We start from the raw sequence: 23,884 nt of genomic DNA, 5'->3' as shown, positions 1-23,884 counted from the left end.
CTGCCAGGGATGGTGCTTTGATCGACTGACCGTCCCCCCCCCCCCCCCCCGCCACAGCCGAGAAGGTTCTCTGCCACCCTTCACCGCATGCCAACCCAGCCAGAAAGCCAAGGATTCCGCAGACTCAGACCTCGCCACGCCTCTACTGCACAGAAACGCACTCCTGTCTTCCCCAAGGCTTCCAGAACCTCTGAAGAGGGAGGTCCCCAGTTCTGCCTCATGTTTGGGGCATCTTGCTAGCTATGGCCCTTCTCCTCCGCTTCCTGCTGCTGCTGGGGCTTTATGGGGACACCATGTCAGAGGGGCCGCCGCCATCATCCGCATACATTCCTGATGGTTTGGAATTTGAATTTCCTCCAACGAGCTATGAGACCAGAGATTCTTATGAAGCTGGACCTACTGGCATCCTCTTTCAAATTGTGCACATCTTCCTCCACATGGTGCAGCCGAATGCCTTCCCTGAAGGTAAGTGCCAATGGCGGGACAAGATACAGTATGTCTCCAAACATACTCACGGGCGCACACACAATATTGTTTGTTAATGACAACACGATCAGTGCAGAATATATTCCGTATATTAAAGTATGAGATTCAAAGTGATTGAATTGCACAGGAGCAGAAAGTATTTAGCCAGAAGTTAAGAAAAATAAATAGGTTGTTAGGAATGTGATGATAAGAAAATGAAATCAAACTGTGTTGCCATGTTGTTTTTCCAATTCTTTATCCTTCTTCCCCTCTTCTTTTGTTTTGTTTTGTTTTGTTTTTTGGTTAGAGTATTGAATTGTTCTCAAGTTCATACCAAAGGTGGAAGTTAGGGTAAAAATGCAAATTCTCTGTCATCAAACGAGAAGTTAATAATGACCTCTCATGGCCATTGAAAGTTACAAATTTAACTCTCCTCCACCCACCGCAAAATGCAGTTTTGACACTGCTTAGGGTAAGGCCAGGGCAGACCATACCTGTTACCTGGGTAACTTGTTTGCTTCAGGTCTAAGAGTTTGAGTGTGAAGCCAGGAGGGAACATTCATGGCATCGTGCTGTTGTTTTGTGTGCGTACTCTCTGGCCTCACCACTGCGGCTCATCTGTACTCGGAAGTCTTCGGGGTATGTGTTTTCAGGAGTGGGATTATGAAAATTCAAATGGTCTGTGGGAATTGTCTGCTATTAAGGTTTGGCAGTCTAAATTTTTATTGATGTAATGTTAGATCTAGCTTAAGCTTGTTCTTTAAACTACAAAGATTTGAATATTATCATTGACTACTAAACATTATAAAATTTGTAGTAATCTTTATCATCTTCCTTAGCTGGCCAGCCATCGTTCATAAGCAGATTATTTGTGTGTGTGAGAGAGAGAGAGAGAGAGAGAGAGAGAGAGAGAGAATGTATTTAGTGAACTTCAGCACCTGTTTATATTACGGGCAGTTTACAGATTTTCTTAATATATATTTACATAGAATTTTTTACATTTATTTGTCTCAGATTAAGCAATTGAAACAGTCTGAAGTGTAGTTTTCAATTTTTTGTTAGTTTAAATTTCGATTCAATGAAGTAAATCTCCCTGAGCCCTACTGTCACAGAAGAGAGTCCTGAACAAGTACTGCTTACTGTTTATGTCGCTGCTTAAAAGACTAAATTTGGAAATCCAAAGGACAGAAGTAGAAAACAAACTGAGTTTATTTATTCATGTTGAATGCAAATTCACTATTCTCAATATCTTTTTGTTTACTTTTGGACTTGATGTAAATATAATTGAATACATAAACACCTACTAGTGTTTTTAGTCTTGGTTTCTTTGTCTTTTTATGTAAAAAGCATAGAATTCAGTTGTTTAATACGAATTTACAGTGACTTCTTTAAAAAGATTGTGAAGTCTCCTGTGTCATTCTAAGGCAGATCATGTAATTAATCCTGTAATCTCTTTCCATATGTCGTTTTATTTTTCTCCCTCTAGATTTCATATGAAGGCTTCCTCACACTTGTTTCACAAGGGAAAACAGTATCTTTAAAGGTCTTCATTCAAATGATCAGGTTAAAAGACATCCTGCTTCCGATGCATTCTAGGGTTTTCACCTCCAACATCATGATTAGTCTAGAATTTAAATCCTAATGTAATCTGAGGGTGTTAGCCTTGCTTGTCCCTTGACCTTCGTCAATACTTACTACTTCGGAGAAAGAAATTTCCAGAAACAGACCAGCACTACCCCTTTCAGAAAAAATTGTCAGGTTGCTAAGAGAATATAATACTGAATTTAGCAGGTGACGTCTTGGTGTGTTGGTTTTCTTCCACCATCCCATTATTCATATTCTTTCACCCAGTTACTAGGTTTCGTAATAGCCTCAAAGTGCTCAAGAGGTGCTTTGCAACATAAAGGACACTATGAGGCAATCATGTTTTTCGTGTTTTTTTTTTCCCCTTGGCACGTGACTTTTTTTAAAAAAATTGAAGTATAGTTGATTTACAATGTCCTGTTGGTTTCAGGTATACATCACAGTGATTCAGTTATACATATATATATATATTCTTTTCCCATATAGGTTATTACAAAATACGGAGTATAGTTCCCTACGCTATACAGTAGGTCCATGTTGGTTATCTATTTTATGCATAGTAATGTGCATCTGTTAATCCCATCCTCCTAATTTATCCCTCCCCTCCCCTTTCCCCTTAGGTAACCATAAGTTTGTTTTCTATGTCTGTGGGTCTATTTCTGTTTTGTAAATAAGTTCATTTGTATCTTTTTTCTTTTTTTGAGCCCACATGTAAGTGATATCATATGATATTTGTCATTCTCTGTCTGACTTATGTCACTTAGTATAATCTCTAGGTCCATCCATGTTGCTGCAAGTGGCATTGTTTCATTCTTTTTAATGGCTGAGTAATATTCCATTGTATATATGTACCACATCTTCTTTATCCATTCATCTGTCGATGGACATTTAGGTTGCTTCCAGGTCTTGGCTTTTGTAAGTAGTGCTGCTGTGAACTTTGGGGCCACTGCATTTCATGAGCACCAAAACAGAGGCCGATGTCTTGATAATTGAAGATGCAAGAGAGAGAGAGAGAGAGAGAGAGAAAGAGATAGATTTATATGTATTAGCTTAACTAAATACATCAACCAAAGCAGGTGACTTCAGGATGAGTCCTCTGTGGAGTAACATCTTCACAGAAGATAATATCCCACAGGTCTGTTCTTTCATGTGAGAGAGAAGTTTTGAGTGCACAGTCCCAGTGCAGGAGCAGAAGAAGAAGGGACGGCCCTGGAGCCTCGGCTCCTTTTCATGCTATCATTGGGGAGTTTTCCACATTTACATCCTGTTTCCAACCAAAATGGAATACCCAGTTTTGCATTTGGAACTCTCTAAAGAGAAGCCCATCCTGGTAAATACAAGATGGAAAGGTTTTGTTTAGCTGGGTCTTGAGACAAAGGCCTATTCCTGGATAGAAGAAAAGATTAGCTTAGATTAGACCAGGCAGACAGGTAACTCTCCAGCTCGGCAGAGTGAGCTCTAGTACCTGGTGGGTACTTCATAAATCCTGCCCTGACCTGAAGCTGCAAGGGAGATGTGGTGTCCTGGGCTTGGCTCACTAAGAAGACAGTGATGGCTTACATTAGGGGGGAATCGTCTGTCCATTCATTAACCTAGAAAGGATGTTGAGGGCGGGATGTGTGTGTGTTTGTGGCGGGGGTGGGGGGCCATGGGGGGAGCTGGGGAAAGAGCATTCCAGGCAGAGGAAACGGCATGTCCGTGGAGTGGAGGAGACCGTGGTTCATGGTGGACCTGTGAAGTGCGTATTCGTGGAGTAAGTCTGCCAGGGTTGGGGAGCCAGAGCTGGAGGACCCTGGCTGGCAGGCCAGAGAGTTCTGTAGCGGGAAGGAAGCTAAGGCAGCATGAGCACAAGTTTCATTCACTTGACAAGCATTATTGAAAGCACTGCCTTCTGTGGTGCACCTTGCTGGGTGCTGTGAGCCAGTGTGGTAGTGGACTTGGGTTTTGGGAAAAGAATCTGACAGCAGCTGATAGGATAGGTCACAGGGAGGGTGAGGTTGCTGCAGTGGTCCAGAGGGTGGTAATAATGAACTCATGTGGGTTGAGGCAAAAGTAATGGGGGAAATAGAGGCAGAGTCCATTCTGTGTCCAAAAGACTTGGTTTAAGTCCTAGCTCTTGCCTATCACCTGCAAGGTGATCTAGGCCAACTTAATTTTCAGAGCCTCTGCTCTCATAGATGTAATGTGACTCTAATCATAACCCACTCTATAGCTTTTATCTGTGAGGCTTAAATAAAATGATGCATGTAAAGCCGATGTTTAAAACCATGCCTGAAAGGCACAGAGAAAAATCCTCAGTAAACGTGGCTGCTCTTAGTATTATTACTCGAGAGGAAGAACTGACCAAACTTGATGCCAAAATTGGTGTCTCGAGGGATATAGGAAAGAAAAGGTGTCTCCAGGAGGGATCTTTACAATGTCCTTGCTGCTGCTTCCTCAGCAACACTACATGGAGTTGCCTTGTAAGAAGCGATTATGTTGCTTCTGAAGGTAAGTGGGTTGTGTCTCCCCAGCAAGCCCCACAGCAGCAGAACTGGCTCTAGAAGCCAGGATTTGGATGTAGCGCTAGTTTACCAAGTAGTCTTTACTCCCACAAATCTATCTGCATCTCTTGGGTTCTTGTTTTTTCTCTGTTCTCTCCTCCTCTCCCCAGCATCTGCTGTAAGGCACACTGTGCAAAGTGTTAGCTCATTTGAACCTCCCAGCAACTTTGAGAGGTAGATGATGGAGGTAGATGGTGGTCTTATTTCTATTTATTACATCCCCCTTTACAGATTGGAAAACTAAGTCAGGACAAGATTACATGTTCAAAGCACACAGCTAGCCCCTGGCAGATTGAGAACCCCCTGTCTCCAGGACTATTTTCCCTGTGTTCTACAGCTTACTTTGTGGGTAATTGATTTCCTTTTTATTTTATCATACTGCTTTTAAAATGATTGTGAGTTACCATGAAAAATAGTAATTTTTGCACATTGAAAGCGTACATTGCAGAAGATTATCTGGTGTGAATGGTGAGCAGTGCCTTTTCCAATTTGGGGTGTCTATGATGAATTTGGCATAAATCATGACCCAGGTCCAAGCCTTTTTAATGGAACAAGTGTAAAAAAGGTCTCCTCAGCTTTTATTTTTTTATAAATTTATTTATTTTATTTATTTTTGGCTGCGTTGGGTCTTTGTTGCTGTGTGCGGGCTTTCTCTAGTTGCGACGAGTGGGGGCTACTCTTCGTTTTGGTGCGCGGGCTTCTCACTGCGGTGGCTTCTCTTGTTGCAGAGCACGGGCTCTAGGCACGCAGGCTTCAGTAGTTGTGGCACGTGGGCTCTAGGCACGCAGGCTTCAGTGGCTGTGGCACGCAGGCTCAGTAGTTGTAGCTTGCGGGCTCTAGAGTGCAGGCTCAGTGGTTGTGGCGCACGGGCTTAGTTGCTCCGCGACATGTGGGATATTCCCGGACCAGGGCTCGAACCCGTGTCCACTGCATTGGCAGGTGGATTCTTAACCACTGTGCCACCAGGGAAGCCCTGCTTTTATTGCTATAGAAAATTTCTAAAACCATTTTCCACTCTGTTTTGGCATATTTTTAAATTAGATTTTAGGATGGTTGACCTATTTGTAACAACATTTTCTGCTAATTTGATTTGATCCCGGGAGTTGGTGGGTCTGGGGGCGGAGCTGGGGAAGTGGTAGAATTGGGGAAGAGGGAAGAGTTAAGCTTGGTTTCCTCAGACTTTGAGATGCCACCAGGATGTGATACTAACTGAGAGTCCTTCTGTTGCAGGTAACAGAAACCTATCAGCAAAGGCAATCAGAAAAGGGGTTTATCAACAGCAAGGTCCTACGGTATAGCACAGGGAACTATATTCAATATCTTGTAATAAACCATAATAGAAAAGAATATGAAAAAGAATATGTGTATATATTCTTTTATATATATGTGTGTGTGTGTGTGTGTGTGTGTGTGTGTATGTATGTATAACTGAATCACTTTGCTGTACACCAGAAACTAACACAACATTGTAAATCAACAATGCTTCAATAAAAAAAAACTTTTAAAAAAAGGGGTTTATCATGAGGACTCCGGGTTACTTCATGTCGCTCAAGGGGGTTGGGGAGGGGATCAAGCCAGCAGGGACTCGACCTGGCTCCCATCTTGGCCCCTCTCTGCCCCGTGGCCTCTTCATTCCTCCTCCTTCCCATCCCCCTTTCTGGGTTCTCCCATCCTGTAATCCTCCTGGTGGAGAGATAGGCTGCCAAAGTCATAGGTTTCAGGCCAGCTTCCTGGAGAGCGAGTGGCTGGGCATTCTCTCTCTTTTCGTCCCAAGTCTCAGTTCTAGTCCTGCCCGGGGCCAGTCGCCAACCACGGGCCCTTCAGGTAACCGTGGCTACAGTCACACCTCGTGCCTGGGCCGGGTGCTGTGAGCCTGACACTGTGAGGCACTGCTGGCCCTGTGGCATCACAGGCAGGGAGGTGGTTTCCAGAAAAGGGGTTGTTGGACGGACAGCCCAATAGGTGTGTCTGTGCCAATGTCCACCTAGAATTAGGATGTTTTATTATATGCAGCACCTGTGTGTTCTTCCTTAATCAGACGGAGCCAGCACTTGTCTTCTTTACATCACGTGACTCAGGTTGGCAATGGGCCTGGACGTAAATAAGGTCATGGAGGGAAGGGACTAACGTTAGTTGATCCTGTCTCCCCAGTGTCACTCACTGTGCTGGGCAGTCTACGGCTGTCATCTCTATGCATCCGAACAATTAGAACAGCAAACAGCTGGTGTGTGCCGGCTCTCAGGGATTTGAACAACTCAGCAACTCTGTGAGCTTGGGGCTATGAATCTTGTTTTACAGAAGAGGAAGCTGGGGTTCGGAGAGCTAACTGACTTGACCAGGGTCACAAAACTAGCCAGGGGCAGAGCCAGGGTTTGAATTCGGGCAGGCTGGGTTGATTGTCCAGGCTCATAGTTGCCACTTGTATTTTGCTGATAAGGGAAGTGAGACTCAGGGAAGTTAAGGGAGGGTTCCAAGGTCACACACACTGATGGCTAAGGGACCAAGCCAAGGTTTGACCCAGAGCCCTGTGATGCCCACGCCTGGGCTTGTCTCCCCTTGTGCTCCCTGGAAGGGGGCGTGTCTGGAGACTGTAACAGGCACTCCTTTAATCCATCTGATGTGTCTTCTGCTTCATAGTACAGCTTCCAGTGCTAAACTGAACAATGAGTCCTGTTGACTGTATTTTCATAAACTTGTCCACAAAGTACTGAAACGTGCCCCTGCCTTCCCGTAAGTGAGCAGTAGAGGTAGGCTGTGCCCTTCTAGAAAATAAACGTGCGCCAGTGCCGTGAAAGACACAAGAAGGAAAGCTTCCTGGTCTCCAGCGATGATGTCCTTTTTGAGGTCTTCAAATACATGCAGGAAATGAGAGATTAAGTATGAATGTAAATAAAGAGAGGCCACCCCAGCAGCTAGCTGCTGGATGAAGCCCATGTGGTATTAGACATTGCTGTCTACTGGGTGGAAGAGAAGTTCCAAAATGTACACTTGGAGAAGCAGCTGTCCAGTGTGGTCTGGATGGGGCAATGCTGGGGCAGAAGCATACAGCAGGAGGGACATTACAGGAGGGGTGGCCTGAGGCAGGCTTGCCACGTGCCCTCTGCTTGGCTGGGGTCTAGATTCGGAAATGAGCCCAACACTTGAGTGGTAGTGATGAGCCTGCACTCTGGAGCCTCTGCGTGGGTTTGATTCCTGGCTTCTATGTTGACGAGCTTTGTGACCTTGGGCAAGTGACTTAAACTCTCTGTTCCTGAGTTTTCCCTCTGTAAAATGAAGATAATAATAATAGTACTTTGGGGATCATCATAATATTTAAATAATATTTATAAAGCAACGAGGACCTTGTCTGATAAACTAAGTGCTATATAAGTGTTTGTTAAGTAAAATATGAATGTATAAAACCCACATTCATTATAAGCTTTTAAATTCATCTTACGTCTTGATGATCACATGGACAGAAGAGCAAGTATTTATGTGACTCCCACCGCACTGGTTTCTTAAGGATGCTGTGACAAATCATCACAAACTGAGTGGCTGAAAACATCAGAAATTTATTCTGTCATAGTTCTGAGAACCAGTGGTCCAAAATCAAGATATTGGCACTCAGGGAGGCTGAAGGCTCTAGAGGAGAATCCTTCCTTGCTTCCTCCAGCTTCTGGTGTCTCCAGGTGTTCCTTGGCTTGTGGCTGCATCATTCCAATCTCTGCCCATCTTCACATCTGCCTTCTGTGTCTCTGGCTCAGATCTCCCTTTGCTTTCTTTTATAAAGGCATCTGTCATTGGATTTAGAGCCCATCCTATATCCAGTATGATCTTATCTCAAGATCCTTAACTTAATTATATCTTCAAAGACCCTTTTTCCAAATAAGGTCACATTCATAGATTCCCGGGGTCAGGACTTGGACATATCTTTTTGGGGGCAACCATTCAGCCCATGACACCTATTACATACTTCTTTAGTTCTTCCAGAGAATAGCTCAGAGATATTAAGTGATGTGTCCAAGGTCATATTTCTGAAAAATGATGGAACCAGATTCAGAGCTGACTTGTCTGATTCCAAGTTCTTGAATTTCCATCCTGTAAGTATGTAGTGAGCTAGGCCTGTTGCTGTTTGGCAGAAATGGCGTCGACTGGGTTCCCCTGCTCTCAAAAGGCTGACCTTGAGCACAGAGACCTCCACCTCCACAGTCAGCTATGATGCAGGAGGGCTGGTCCATGCTGACTATCCGGCATGAATAGTGTGCTCATGGCTGTCGAGAGGAGGGATTAGTCACGATGGGGCAATTGCAGAAGACTTCCTGGAGGAAGGAACATTTGAACTGAACTTTACGGGTGTGGAAGAGTTCAGGAAGCAGAGGAGAGCATTCCAGGTGCACAAGCAGAGGCCTGAGTGATGCAAGTTGAGACAGGAGCTTGTAGGATGTGGCCTGGTGAGCAGTGAGGCCAGAGACCTGCATGTCCGGGAGGTTGTCAGGCCATGAACTTGGGGAGTAGCTTGTGGGCAGATGGCAGACAGGCTCTGGAATGTCAGACCAATGTGTGCATGGGGTTCAGCAGACAGTGGAAAGTGGGCGTCACTCAGTAAACCTGTAACCCCAACCAAAGCTACAGGAAGGAGGCGGTGGAGGGGTGGGGAGTGGGGTATGCATTGTCTGCTGTTTCTGGAAATTCTCATGTACACTTGGGCACTAGTGACCTAGCTCAGTGTTACTCCAGGTGTGGCCTTTGGACCAAAAGCATCAGGCATCACATGGGAGTTTGTTACAAATGCAGATTCTTGGGCCCTACTTACTAAATCAGAATTTGCTATTTTTTAATTTAAAAGTATTTTAAAATATTGTATGCATACAGAAAAGTGCACCTAAACCTACAGCCTGATGGCTTTTCATAAACTGCACACATCTGTGCAACTAGGTCCCAGATCAAGAAAAAGAACAGGCCCCCAGAAGAGCCCTCTCTTGTTTCCTGGTTACTGTCCCCAACTCATGCCAAGGATAACCCTCTCCTGCTTGTTAATAGTGTAGATTTGTTACGCCTGGTAGAACACAGTAGTATGTTCTCTTTGGTTTCTGGCTTCTTTTACTCACCATTTTATTTGTGAGATTCATCCATATTGTTGCATGTAGCTGTAAATATTCACTGTTGTTGTTGTATACTGTTCTATCACATGAATATACCATAATTTATGTATCCATCCTACTGGATTGGCGTTTGAGAGGTTTCCATTTGGGGCCTGTTTTAGTCAGCTTGGGCTGCTATAACAAAATACCATAGACTGGGTGGCTTAAACAGCATACATTTATTTCTCACAGTTCTGGAGGCTGGAAGTCCTAGATTAAGGTGCCAGCAGATTTGACGTCTGGTGACAGTCCTTTTCCTGGTTTGCAGATCGCTGCCTCCTTGCTGTGTCCTCACCTGGTGGAGGGAGAGGGGGTTCTTGTCTCTTCCTCTTCTTACAAGGGCACTAATCCCTCCACAAGCCCACCCTCATGACTTCATCTAAACTCATAACGTCCCAAAGGCCCCACCTCCAAACACCATCATACTGGAGGTTAGGGATTCAATATATGAATTTGTGGGGACATAAACATTCAGTCCGTAGCAGGGCCTTTATACATAGTGCTGCAATGAAGATTTTCGTACGTGTTTTTTGGTGATTATATATACACATTGCTGTTGGGTATATACCTAGGAGTGAATTGCTGGGCCGTAGGGTAAACATTTTTTCACCTTCAGTAATACTACCAAACAGTGCTCCAAAGTGAGTATACCAACCAAATCCTTAAACTTTTCTTTTAATTATTATGGAGAATTTCAAGTATGTGCAGAAGTAGAAGAGTCTGATGAGCCCTCACTTACCCACCACCCTGGATTCAACAACTCAACTCATGACCAATCTTGTTTATTTCTACCTCTATCCACTCCTTTTACTCACCCCCTTCATTTTGAAGCAAATCGCAGTTTTCCTGTCATTTCCTCTGTAAATATTTCAGTGTATTTCCTTAAAAATAAAGACATCATTCTGTTACACTGTAGAAAGTTAACAGTAGCTCTTCAATATAATAAAATATTCAGGAAAGATTCAGATTCCTCGGTTGTCTCATAAATGCAGTTTTTTTGGTTTGTTTTTTGTTTTTGCTGTACGCGGGCCTCTCACTCTCGTGGCCTCTCCTGGTTGTGGAGCACAGGCTCCGGACGCGCAGGCTCAGTGGCCATGGCTCACGGGCTCAGCCGCTCCGCGGCATGTGGGATCTTCCCGGACCGGGGCACGAACCCGTGTTCCCTGCATTGGCAGGCGGACTCTCAACCACTGCACCACCAGGGAAGCCCAGAGCTCTGGATTTTTAGTTTGATTTTTTTCTCCCCAGACTTTTACAGCTTTCTCACATATACTTCATCCAATGGACTGGCCTTTTCTAAGTCTTTATAGAACATTAGACTTAGTTTTCAATGCTCATTCTTTTTATGTTCATATTTCCTCAGTTTGTGTAATATTTAATTACACATTTGTATAATATTTAATTACTTATTATAGATAAGGAGGCAGAAAGAAGCTTGGGAGCAAACCCAGTATTATGGGTTGAATTGTTTCCCCCTGAAATTCATATGTTGAAGTTCTAACACCCAGTACTGCAGAATGTGAACTTCTTTGGGGGTAGGCTTGTTGTAGATGCAATTAGTTAAGTTGAGGTTAGACTGGGGTAGAGTGGGCTCCTAATCCACTTGGACTAGTGTCCTTATAAGAGGGGAAATTTGGAGACAGATCTGGACACAGGGAGGATGCCACGTGAAGATTGGAGTCATGCTGCCACAAGTGAAGAAAGTACTGGAGGCCAGGAGAGATCTAGGACACATCCTCTCCTGGAGTCTTCAGGGGAGCACCTTTCACACCCCGAGTTTGAACTTCCAGCCCCCAGAACTGTGAGACAATAAATTTCTGTTGTTTAAGCCATTTGGGGTAACAGCTCTAGCACACTAATCCACCCCAGAAGTGAACAGGTGAACTGGTGTTTGCAGAGGGCCAAGGGTACCCAACAGAGGTGGTGATGGTGACTTCATGGTGAGGGCTGGTATACAGCCATGTTCTCTGAGGAAAGGAGTTGATGGCTGGGTCATCTGATCAGCTGCAAAGTGGGGTTTACCTCCCACAGCCTCCACTGTACGTTTGAATAGTCACACCGTCCAAGCCTTTAATTCATGAAGATTCAACTCTATGTGCTGAAGAGTAAAAAAGAGAGAAATAACTTGAATAGTACAAATATTTCTTTCTACTGTTGTACAACTGCATCATGTAGTGTGAAGCCACCTCCTCTGTCAGAGCTTAAAAGTTGTCACTGCTTGCTTGAGACAAGAGACTTAAGGGACTTCCATGAATAATTCTTTTTTGCCTGCTTTCCGTTCACTGCATTTCCTGCTTGACCTGAGGACCTAACCCCCTGGAGATCAAACACCTCATTCTGTTGCTTTCTTCCTTCCCCTTGCCTTTTGGCAAACTCCCTTTGTTTCTTTAAAAGTTTCTTCATGTGATACCTATTCTGGAGATCTGGTGGCTCTCATCGCATCATTTTGTCTGTGCTATCTGTGTCATTTATACACTTTTACTGTTGCGTGTTTAACACTGCCTTTTAATAGTTTGCTGTCTTAGATTGTACACTTATTGATGCCAGTAGTGCCTGGCACATTGGAGATCCTTCATAATCCCTTGCTTTTGTTTTGGTATTTTTGAACTTTTAAAACTATTGTACTTTCTCCCCTAACCACTACAAATTTCTTTCTCTATTTACTTAACAAAGGTTGAACATTTGCTATGTGTACTTTCTTGAAATACTAGTGTCACGATGATATCACCGAACTATCATACAGTAAAACCTGCAGGGCAGTGAGCCCTTCTGAAAGAGCATGTTGCTCTGCTTTTAATTTTTTTTTCTAGAATTTCCCTTACTGTCAGATTTTTGAATTTTTTTTTTGTTTCTTTACTGTCAGCTGTTAATTTATCTCCACTTTCTTCAAATCCTAATACTTCACTTTGTACACTTCAGCTTATACAACTATCTCGGTGAGTTGCAGTGGGTGGCTTCACTTTTTCCTGTAGAATTCAAAGTGTATTAACTTTGCGACAGCTATTTATATTTCAGAAACTTAAACTTTATTACCAAGATTGCTGCTTTTTTTACTTGCATGGGAAAACTCAAGTTTATAATTCTTTAGCCAACAAGATTACCAAATTTAACAGTAATTAAATATCTATGAAAAGCCCAAGGGCGAGAAATAGCTGTGATGTGAGGAACATCTTGTGTGATTCAGACTAAAGGTGACAAGGGCTTCTGGGGATACCTGAACAGAGAAGGAATAAGTATTGGATTAACTCTGAATCATCAAGGGATTTCCCTGGTGGTCCAGTGGGTAAGACTCCATGCTCCCAATGCAGAGGCCCTGGTTCGATCCCTGGTCGGGGAACTAGATCCCACATGCAGGAACTGTGTCCGCATGCCACAACTAAGAAGTCCACATGCCGCAACTAAAGGATCCCATGTGCTGTAGCTAAGACCCAGTGCAGCCTAAATAAATAAATAAAATAAATAAATATTTAAAAAAAAATCTGAATCAGCAAATGAGTCCAATTGTATACATTGGTTTCTTGCTCATTATTTATTAAAATAAAACTACATTTATTTTTAATATAAAAGCAATATACATACATACAAAGCAAATAACATTTTTTCTCGCTTTTTTTTTTTTTAATTTATTTATTTGGGCTGCGTTGGGTCTTCGTTGCTGAGTGCAGGCTTTCTCTTGTTGCGGCCACCAGGGGCTACTCTTCGTTGTGGTGAGCAGGCTTCTCATTGTGGTGGCTTCTCTTGTTGCAGAGCACAGGCTCTAGGCGTGCGGGCTTCAGTAGTTGTGACTCATGGGCTCTAGAGCGCAGGCTCAGTAGTTGTGGTGCAGGGGCTTAGCTGCTCGCAGCATGTGGGATCTTCCCGGACCAGGACTTGAACCCATGTCCCCAACATTGGCAGGCAGATTCTTAACCACTGTGCCACCAGGGAAGTCCCTCTCACTTTTTTTAAATTAAAAAGAATTTATTATTTTTAAAATTTATTTTATTTATTTACTTATTTATTTTTGACTGTGTTGGGTCTTCGTTGCTGCATGAGGGCTTTCTCTAGTTGTGGTGTGCGGGTTTTCTCTCTCTAGTTGAGGCGCGTGGGCTCAGTAGTTGTGGTGTGCGGGCTTAGTTGCCCTGCGGCATGTGGGATCTTAGTTCCCAGACCAGGGATATTACCCGCGTCCCTGCATTAGAAGGCAGATTCTTTACCACTGGACCACCGGGCAAGCCCCTTACTCTTATTTTTTAATAAATGCATTTATCCTGAAATGCGGGGTTCTCATTTTTAATTTCTGGTAGTTTATAATTTCAGTTTTGATTTCCCCCTTTACCTACTTTGGCTAAAACCAATTGAGGAATTGAGAAAATTTTACTTTTTTGAAAAGGCATGAATGACAAAGAGTCAGAATGAGTTGTTAAGAGTCTACTTATTTAAAACATTACCCATCTTCCCCTGTGTACTACTCTGCCATCTGCCTGGGCTTTGTCCCGAGCTATGTGGGCTGCACACCTGGAGTGATTCCTGGTGAGTCTTCCCATGCCTCTCCCCTCCTTGCTTTCTGTGATTGTGCAACGAAATATGTCCCTTCAGCTACCATTAGGGTATTGTAGAGGTGGTTAATCACATCTCAGAGTTTCCTTTCGGTGAGAGCACGTGGAATAAAATATTCCTTCTAGTTGAAGTTTTTCCTGAGCGATTGGACTGAACGCTTCTGGGTGGCTCCTGGGAGATTTTAGAACAGTGACTCCCCCTTCAGGCACAGGTGTGGGACACAGGTGTGCCTCTTGCTTCCTATGTTCCTTTTCCACAAATGCCAAGTGCATGTGGAGTGCCTGCTTTGGGGGATGGAACCACGAGTCAGATGGCCTCCACCTGCATGGAGCTAAGGAGTTTCACCTTGTGTCCCTGGGCTTCCTTTTCTTTTTTCTTCCTTCTTATTTATGTTATACATATCCCAGTAAGCCTAGGTAGAATAGGAATAAAAATTTAAAATCCTAAAAAATAAAACACTAATTGGAAAAGGCACATAGACCCCAATGTTCCTAGAAGCATTGTTTACAGTGGCCAAGATACGGCAGCAACCTGTGTCCATCAGCAGATGAATGGATAAAGAAGATGTGGTGTATAAATATGTGTGTGTATGCATATATGTATACACAATGGAATATTAGCCATAAAAAATGAAACTTTGCCATTTGCTAAAACATGGGTGGACTTGGAGGGCGTTATGCTAAGTGAAATAAGACAAACAGAGAAAGACAAATACTGTGTGATCTCACTTACATGTAGAATCTAAAAAAAACAAAACAAAACAACAAACTAGTGAATATAACAGAACAGAAGCAAACTCACAGCTAAAGAGAACAAACTACATAGTGGTTACCAGTGGGGAGGGTGGGAGAGGGGTAATAGAGGGGTAGAGGAGTGGGAGGTCCAAACTGTTGGGTGTAAGGGGCTACAAGGATGTATTGTACAACACGGGAAATAGAGCCAATATTTTGTAATAACTGTAAGTGGAAAGTAACCTTTAAAACTGTATAAAACATAAATAAAAACTTTAAAAAATTAAACAATAAAATCCTAAAAGCTAAGTTCTTCTTGAGTGGGATTAAAAAAAAAAAAAAACCTAAATATTGAATCATTTAAAACTAGAAGAGAGAGGATGGAGAAGAGTCCCAGGGCAGTAGCTTAGGTGAAAGAAGTCTCTTCATCCTTTCAAGTAGAGTGATGTTTCGTTTATAGGAAGCAGCTTGAGAGACGAACTTCTGTTTCTTAATTCTGTGGGAGGAAACTTCAGAGTCAACAAGGGCAGCCAAAAGGTGGAGACATAATTGTTTTTTTGTGTTTGACATTTCTTTAGCATTTATTTCAGGAATCCATCAGTCCTGTGTTATTGTTTTAAAATATTTAATATTTTAATAATTTAATTGATATATCCTGGGAAGAGGAGGTTGTCTATGTTCGAAAATCCTGTTGGAGGTTGGCTGACCCAGAAGCTCAGCCTAATGAGATTTGGACAGCAGGCTTCTGGGAGGGCAATTGACTGTGACGTGCTCACTGAATGCCACAAGGCTACTGCGGTGTAAAGTGACTGAATACTGGGGAAGCTTGCAAGGAACTGCATTTCTTTAAAGAGCCATTCCAAATATAACTTGTGCAATAGAAATAAAGCAGAGTAGAAATGAACGTCTACTCTGAAATTAACAGCTGACTTCAGAAATGAGTGCTTCCCTGCAATAACAGGGACAGACAAGTCTCCCTAAAGAACCTATTTGCTTACAGGTAAATCCACGTGTTCTACCGTGAGCATGTGTATCAAATCTGTCCACTTCTCTCTGTCAGGACTGTCCTCCCCCTGGAGGAGGCTGTCTGTCACCTGGACCAATGCAGATGCCTCAACTTAGGGAAGAGAATGGGGAAGGGGGTACACAGTAGCCTCAAGGACTGTAATAGTTACGGCAGCTGCCTCTCCGCTCCTCCTGGAACACACCACACGATGTCCTGCTGCACACCCTTGGCATCTGACTGTTCTCTTTGCTTGGACCGTTCTTCTGCATGGCTTATTCCTCATGTAACTTGGTCTTTGCTCAAATGTCATCTCCATCTCTGGCCACGCTCTCTAATTTAGGATCCCTCTCCCTAGTCCTTACGTTGTTTCATTTTTCTGTGTGACATGTTTATTGGTATTCTAGTAAACATTTGTTATCCTGTTTATCAGCCTAAATATCTTAAGGGCCGGGACTCTATTCTGTTCACCTCTTCCATACCGTATCCCCAGAGCCTGGGACAGTGCCTAGAACGTACGTAGCAGGTGCTCATTAAATATTTGGTGTGTGCATAAATGGATAAACTCTTGCACACCTCCCTACCCTGCCCCTGCTGGCCTGTTAGTTCCTAGAAACTCTCTATATGCTCCTTCCTGGCAGTGGCGTCTTTGCACATGCCTTGCCTTTCAGCCGGACATTCTGCATCCTCTTAGTGGGTGGCTAGTTCCTTCATATCTTCCAAATCTCTGCCTGTGTTTCCTCCTCCGATGGGGCCTTCCTGACAAACTACAGCAAGCCGCCTCCTTGCTTTTCCTTCCCCAGCTCAGCACCCCCCAATCATGCTCTCAGAACCGTCTCATCTTCACTCTGTGAGCACCCACAGTGCTGTGTCATCAACCTCCCCTTTCTCTCCTCTCCCGTCTTGATTCTCTTCTGGCAAAATCCCAAATCTGTTTGCACCGTTTTCTGGTTACTCCATCTTCTCATGACCATATCAGAGTAACTAACTGCTTCTAGAAAACGTTGCAACTGTGCCGACAGGACTTACTTTAAATGTATATCCACAGATCTACAAACACACCACACTCCTGACAGAGGAAATGCCCTTCCTATTTGCATACTTTCTCTTCTCTTTCTCAAATTTCTACCCTGAACCCTCCTCCATCAGCCAGTGACCTCATACTTCATGGAGGAAATGGGTGGAGTCACGTGGAAACTAACTCATCCCTCCGTATTTTTATTTCCGATTTTTCACTAGGCTTATTCAGACATTTAGAATTCTTTTCCCCAAATGGAGTCAATAGTCCAAAATATCATTCTCAAAGTTTTGGAAAGAATTATCAATTTACCAGAAGGTCCTGAAATGGTTTATGCCACCACCAGTAATGTGTCGGGAATTTTGTAAGGTTGAATTAATTGTGTCTCATTACTTTCATATATATTTCTGATCACTAGTGAAGTTGATTGTTTTCCCATCTGTTTCCTTTCTGAGGAGTTTGTCAAATGTCTGTCAAATGCCTTCTGCCTAATTAGGTAGCAGAGTCACTCTTTTTAATATTGATTTCGTGTCAGCAGCTCTCTATACAGAAACCCTTTGCCTAATCTCTTTACTGCGAATTGGCATTAGGCCATTGGTGTTAGGGAACTTGTCATTTAGGGACGATCATCTGGTCAGAAATAATCATCCAATTTCATACTTCCATTTTATAGATGAAAAGCCTAAGACCCAGAGACAGGAAGCTTGCTCATTTCAGACCGTACAGCCAAATGGGAGCTGGCAGGACAGGGAAGCAAGAAGGAGGGCAAGGGAAATGGTTGGCTGGAAGGGAGGTGGTGTCTGCTTCGTTGTTGCCAATTGGGTTCCTGGTACTTGGAGAACAGCAGGAGCCTTGTTGACTGAACATGCTATGGCTGACAATGTAAGTGAGTAGTTTATCATTTTTGGTCCTGTCATGCATTGCAAGCACAACAGACATACTTTTATTTGTATCCATTTTACAGGTAGAATATGTTCATATGAAATATACAGGAACAAAAATTTTACAAAGGGTCATAAACAGAAATTTTAAAAAGGGTCCATTCTCCACCCAAAGAACAAAGGCTGGTTTTCAGATTTTTTTCCCTGGGCAAGGATTTTTTTGTTATTGTTTTTATATAGCTAAAGTCACCCTATATCCCCATATAGAATGTAAGCCTAAAGTTATGACCTAGAAGAAAAACAAAAAGATATTTAGATCATCTGGTTTCAAACCCACTGGTCTCCTGTGTATGCAGATTATCTAGAACTGACTGTGCTTGAAGGTCTAGTCATTTTTTTATTATGATAAATGAGACTTAAAATAATAGGTTGTACATTTAAAGACCAGGCTCAATTAAGAACTTAGAGCTGGAGAGAAATCAGATTTTGTCTGATGTTTAGTGTACCATTGGAATGGCTGGGCTTTTAAGGTTCAACAATAATGATGATTTGGCATCTTGTTTTAGTTTGTAAGAAGTCTTTGATTTCTCAACCCCACCCCCTTTAGAGCTTAATAAAGAAGGTGAGGTGAGGGCTTCACTGGTGGCGCAGTGGTTGAGAGTCCGCCTGCCGATTCAGGGGACACGGGTTTGTGCTCCGGTCCGGGAAGATCCCACATGCCGCGGAGCGGCTGGGCCCGTGAGCCATGGCCACTGAGCCTGCGCGTCCGGAGCCTGTGCTCCGCAACGGGAGAGGCCACAACAGGGAGAGGCCCACGTACCACAAAAAAAAAAAAAAGAAGGTGAGGTGAAAGACATGCAGGATTTTCTTTTTTTTTAATGATTTACTTTTTTTTAATTTAATTTTTATTTTATATTGTAGTATAGTTAAGATACAATGTTGTCTTAGTTTCAGGTGTACAGCAAAGTGATTCAGTTATACATATACATATATCCATTCTTTTTCAGATTCTTTTCTCATATAGGTTCTGTAACAGAATATTGAGAAGATTTCCCTGTGCTATACAGTAGTTCCTTGTTGATTATATATTTTATATATAGTAGTGTGTATATGTTAATCGCAAATTCCTAACTTATCCCTCCCCTCACCATTCCCCTTCGGTAACCATGTTTGTTTTTGAAGTCTGTGAGTGTGTTTCTGTTTTGTGAAGAAGTTCATTTGTATCATTTTTTTTTAGATTCCACATATAAGTGATCTCATATGGCATTTGTCTTTCTCTTTCTGACTTACTTCACTTAGTATGATAATCTCTGGATCCATCCATGTTGCTGCAAATGGCATTATTTCATTCTTTTTTATGATTGCATAATATTCCATTGTATATATGTACCACATCTTCTTTATCCATTCCTCTGTCAATGGACATTTAGGTTGCTTCCATGTCTTGGCTATTGTAAATAGTGCTACAGTGAACATTGGGGTGCATGTATCTTTTCAAATTATGGTTTTCTCCAGATACATCCCAATAGCTGGATCATATGGTAGTTCTATTTTTAGTTTTTTAAGGTACCTCCATAGTGGTTGTACCTGTTTACATTCCCACCAACAGTGTAGGAGGAGGATTTGCTTAAAACAAAATGTAACAAAACTTCTTAAGAATAGTGCCATGATTGTATTTCTAGATTTTTTTTCGAGGAAAATGTTCTTGCCTAGAAGAAGTTAGTTTATTAGATCTGATTTAGGTGTCTTGTTTAGGGCATGCAAGTTTTACTGAACACCTGTCACAGATGCATAACACTGGGTTAGGGATTATGAGATTTACATGGGAGAGAGAACATTTCCTACTTTAACAATCTCCAGTAGAGGAGACAAAATGTATTTATAGAGAATAAATAGTCCAGGGGGCATGTAAGCCAGTGGATCATTCAAGGTCACAAGTGGGTGATGAGTTGTAGGTATTTAGTGACAAGGATAGGAGGGTTTTTTGTTTGTTTGTTTGTTTTTGTTTGTTTTTGCGGTACGCGGGCCTCTCACTGTTGTGGCCTCTAGCATTGCGGAGCACAGGCTCCGGACGCGCAGGCCCAGCGGCCATGGCTCACGGGCCCAGCCACTCCGCAGCATGTGGGATGTTCCCGGACCGGGGCACAAACCCGTGTCCCCTGCATCGGCAGGCGGACTCTCAACCACTGCGCCAGCAGGGAAGCCCAGGAACTAGAATTTTTAACTTGATAGTATTACAGATTCTGTCTTTTTGCGTTTTTTTTGGTGAGGAGATTGTTGGGAAAGGGGTGGAAGAGTATGTCAATGAAAGAATTTTGTTTAAATTTTTTTTAATATTCTCTTAAAAATTCAAGTGAGATCAAAGTATATACAGGAAGAAAAATCCCCCTTCACTCTGCTCCTAGTTCCATTCTCTGCCCCTCGTTTGGGGGAGGCCATGGTCAATAGCTGAGCCTTCTTTTGTCACATGACAGAACAAAATGGGGTGGTGTTGATTCCCATTCTCATGGGAGTGTCTGTGCGATCACGTGCACCTTGGTGCAGACCAAAAAATGCGATTCAAACATCCTCAAGGCCAGTGTTCCTTAAATGAACAGCAGAGACAAATGACGCTTTCCAGGAACGTCTTAGGGGAGGAAACGAACCCCGGGACTCCACAGGTACCTTGGCCATGTTGCCTGCCTGGATTTAACAGTGGTGGCAACACAGCTGCTGGACCATCTTACTCTCAGGCCCAGCGGCCCCCTCCCAGCCCCGTCCCGTCGTCAGGGAGGCCACAGGGCCCTGAGCCCTTATCCGACTTGCATCTTGGTCAAGGATTCCGAGCTTCAGGAGCCCCCAGAGGTCTCCCTGCTCCTGTGCAACGTGAGAGCCTGCTTCCTCTAAAAGCACTTGACATGATTTAAGGGCCAGCCTGCCCAGTCACGGGCTTGGCTGCATGTGGCCTAACAGTGAAACAGAATCCCCCGGCACGGATCTGTGTGAACATGTGGCCGGCGGAAGGCTGCAAGGGCCAGACTGGTCCCAGATGCTTTTCCAAGAATTGCTTCCTGTGCAGCATTTTTCTGAGCTCTTTTCTGGAAGAGCGAGTGAGTGCCATCGTGAATTCTCATGCAAGCCGATGTGGGTCAGTCCTGCAGGGAAGCTGCTCCAATCAAGTAAAGGAGGACTGCACAGTCACGTGCTGACAGCTGAAATGAAGGGAAAAACCGCACCAAGGGTGATCGAATTGTATTTTAAATACAGGAAAGGGGGCTCGCCCTCTGGAATACTTGATTATTTACTTGGAGGCAGGGAGCATACTTTTGATAAGTTCTAATAAACCCAGCTTGGCTTCCAAATGTCTGAAGCATCCATCCCTTTATTAAAAACCAAACCAAAGGGTTTAGTCATGTTGATGGAGGAGTTGAACAGCAGAAGGTAGAGCTCCGTGAAACTGAAAGGTACAGGACTGTGGCTGCCTGAAGGGGTTGTTAAAATGCATTCTCTCGGGCTTCCCTGGTGGTGCAGTGTTTGAGAGTCCGCCTGCTGATGCAGGGGACACAGGTTCGTGCCCCGGTCTGGGAAGATCTCACATGTCGCGGAGCGGCTGGGCCCGTGGGCCATGGACGCTGAGCCTGCGCGTCCGGAGCCTGTGCTCCTCAAAGGGAGAGGCCACAACCGTGAGAGGCCTGCGTACCGCAAAAAAAAAAAAAAGCATTCTTTCAAGTACTAAATTTGGACAGACTCATTGCAGCCGCTCCAGAAGGATATGGTGAACTCCAGGACCTGAGGCAGTTGCATTGTTTGGGTCCCCGCATCCTCACCCACACCAGCCAAAGGAAGATGTGAGCCAAGGAGTGGGTGGGTACCGTTCATTCCAATGTCAAAGGACAGCGAACATATTTAACCAAACCAGGCGGCTCGAAGATGGGCTTGCTAAAGTACATTCTTCAGAGAAGCAACACTTAACCTTGCGAGTGACAAACCAATTTAGTTCTGTCGTTTTTGATGGAAATCTTTGCAAAAGGCATATATTGATTTGCCTTTTAGTTTTGCACACACCAAACATAAGTTGATTCGGGGGGTTGTTCAGGGCCATCATTCAAGGTCGGTTGTCCTCAGAGACGACGTGTGATCTCCTGTCCTCGAATTAACTGGACCCCGATGACTTGGCTGGGGACTCAGGCTGTCAGGAGTTGCCATGCCACTAATGGTGGTGACAGGGCCGCTCAGATGCGCTCTCCTCCAGCACAACTACGGGGCATACCCATTCTATGGGGGAACATGGCTGGCGTGGCTGAGTCATGGTTAGTCTTCTGTGCCCACTTGGCCAGGCTGTGGTAGCCAGTGATTTGATGAAATGCTCATCTAGGTGTTGCTGTGAAGGTGCTTTGTAGATGTGGTTCACACCTACATGCGAACCCTTTCAGTGTAGGGGATTACCCTCAATAATGTGGGTGGCCCTCATGCAATCAGCTGAAAGGTCTTCAGAGCAAGACCAGAGTTCCACAGGAAGAAGAAATTCAGCTTCAGGACTGTGACGTCAACTCCTGCCTGAGTTTCCAACCTGCCCTGAGATTTCCAACTTGCTAGTGCCCACAGTTCCTTAAAATCAGTCTCTCTCCTTCTCTCTTTCCCTCTCCATCTCTATCTCTAGCTGTAGCTCTAGCTCTGTCTCTGTCTCTATCTCTGTCTCCATCTCTTCTATCTCTGTCTCTATCTCTGTCTCTATCTCTGTCTCTATCTCACCACTTACTGGTTCTGTTTCTTCAGAGAACCTGACTGACAGAGGCAGTTATTCCCAAAGTTTGGGGATGAGGGTGGTGAGTAGTGTGTAGCTGGAGAAAATTCTAGCCCTTTCCCCATTCCAACCACTGAAGAATCAAATAAGCAAGGTCCTTCCATTTTTCCTGAGGCAGAGTTTATTATCATCAAGTTCTTTCTCTGAAGTAACCGCGTTCTGTGTAGACAGTGTCCCTCTGTGAGCCCATGTGGCCATTTTCATCTACCCTAATCTTGTGGCTTGGTGATGGGATGGTTGACACAAGTCTGCCTCTAAATAAGTGAGGAGCTTTTTTGGGGGTTTTTTTTTTTTTTTTTTTTTTTTACCTTGTATGCTATCTTAACTCACCTCCATTCGAGCCAGTGGACTGATATCCAATAAAGGACTTCGGCTTTGCATCAAATGATGGTCAAACATATTTGTATTTATATACTTTAAGTTAAAATAAAATGTCTAAGGCATGAGTCTCTTCTTTTTATTTTTCCACTAACCTGTCAGCTATCAGAACAGATCACACCTACTGTGCTAACACAATGTATATTTAAACATTTTCCATGCAATGAGTTGGCTCCTTAAACATTTTTCTTGATTAAAAGGTAAACTGAGTCAAATTATCCAAATAACCAGAAGTTTCCTAATTTGTTTGAATTAGTGAGATTTTCCTGTCAAGAGAAGAATCAAATTTCATTTTAGAAATCAGAATCAGGAAGCTCTAAAGCATAAAAACAATCCACAGAAAACCTAGATCAAAGAGAGAAGACAAGCTTCAACCAACTGCAGTGGAATACCTCTGTCTGTAATCCAACATAAGATCTCTTCCACATGAGGCTCTGGTGAAAGTTCTAGGGACCACATACAAATTATGTAATGTACATTTTCACCAACTACCTTTGCATCTTGATTTATTTTTTAAATTTATTTTATTTATTTGTTTTGGCCGTGCTGGGTCTTTGTTGCTGTGCATGGGCTTTCTCTAGTTGCGGCGAGCGGGGGCTACTCTTTGTTGCGGTGCGTGCACTTCTCATTGCGGTGGCTCCTCTTGTTGCGGAGCACGGGCTCTAGGCGGGTGGTTTTCAGTACTTGTAGCATGCAGGCTCAGTAGTTGTGGCTCACAGGCTCTAGAGCGCAGGCTCAGTAGTTGTGGCGCACGGGCTTAGTTGCTCTGCGGCATGTGGGATCTTCCCGGACCAGGGCTCAAACCCGTGTCCCCTGCATTGGCAGGTGGATTCTTAACC

General features: G+C 43.6%; 1 protein-coding gene across 1 annotated transcript in view; it reads left to right on the top strand.

Annotated features, from left to right (window-relative positions):
* Positions 1-242: 242 nt before the first annotated feature.
* The window catches only part of PROM1 (prominin 1), a gene marked incomplete at both ends in the record, with an annotated part of 97,332 nt that continues 73,690 nt past the window's right edge, over positions 243-23,884 (top strand). The window contains one exon of the mRNA XM_082837663.1: positions 243-465. Coding sequence (XP_082693789.1) covers positions 243-465 — 223 coding nt within the window. The remainder of the gene's footprint in view (positions 466-23,884) is intronic.

The sequence above is a fragment of the Leucopleurus acutus genome (assembly GCF_964270905.1).
Source record: "Leucopleurus acutus genome assembly, chromosome: 4".
Lineage (NCBI taxonomy): Eukaryota > Metazoa > Chordata > Mammalia > Artiodactyla > Delphinidae > Leucopleurus > Leucopleurus acutus.
Note: the sequence above shows the minus strand (reverse complement) of the source record. Positions and strands in the feature narration are given on the sequence as shown.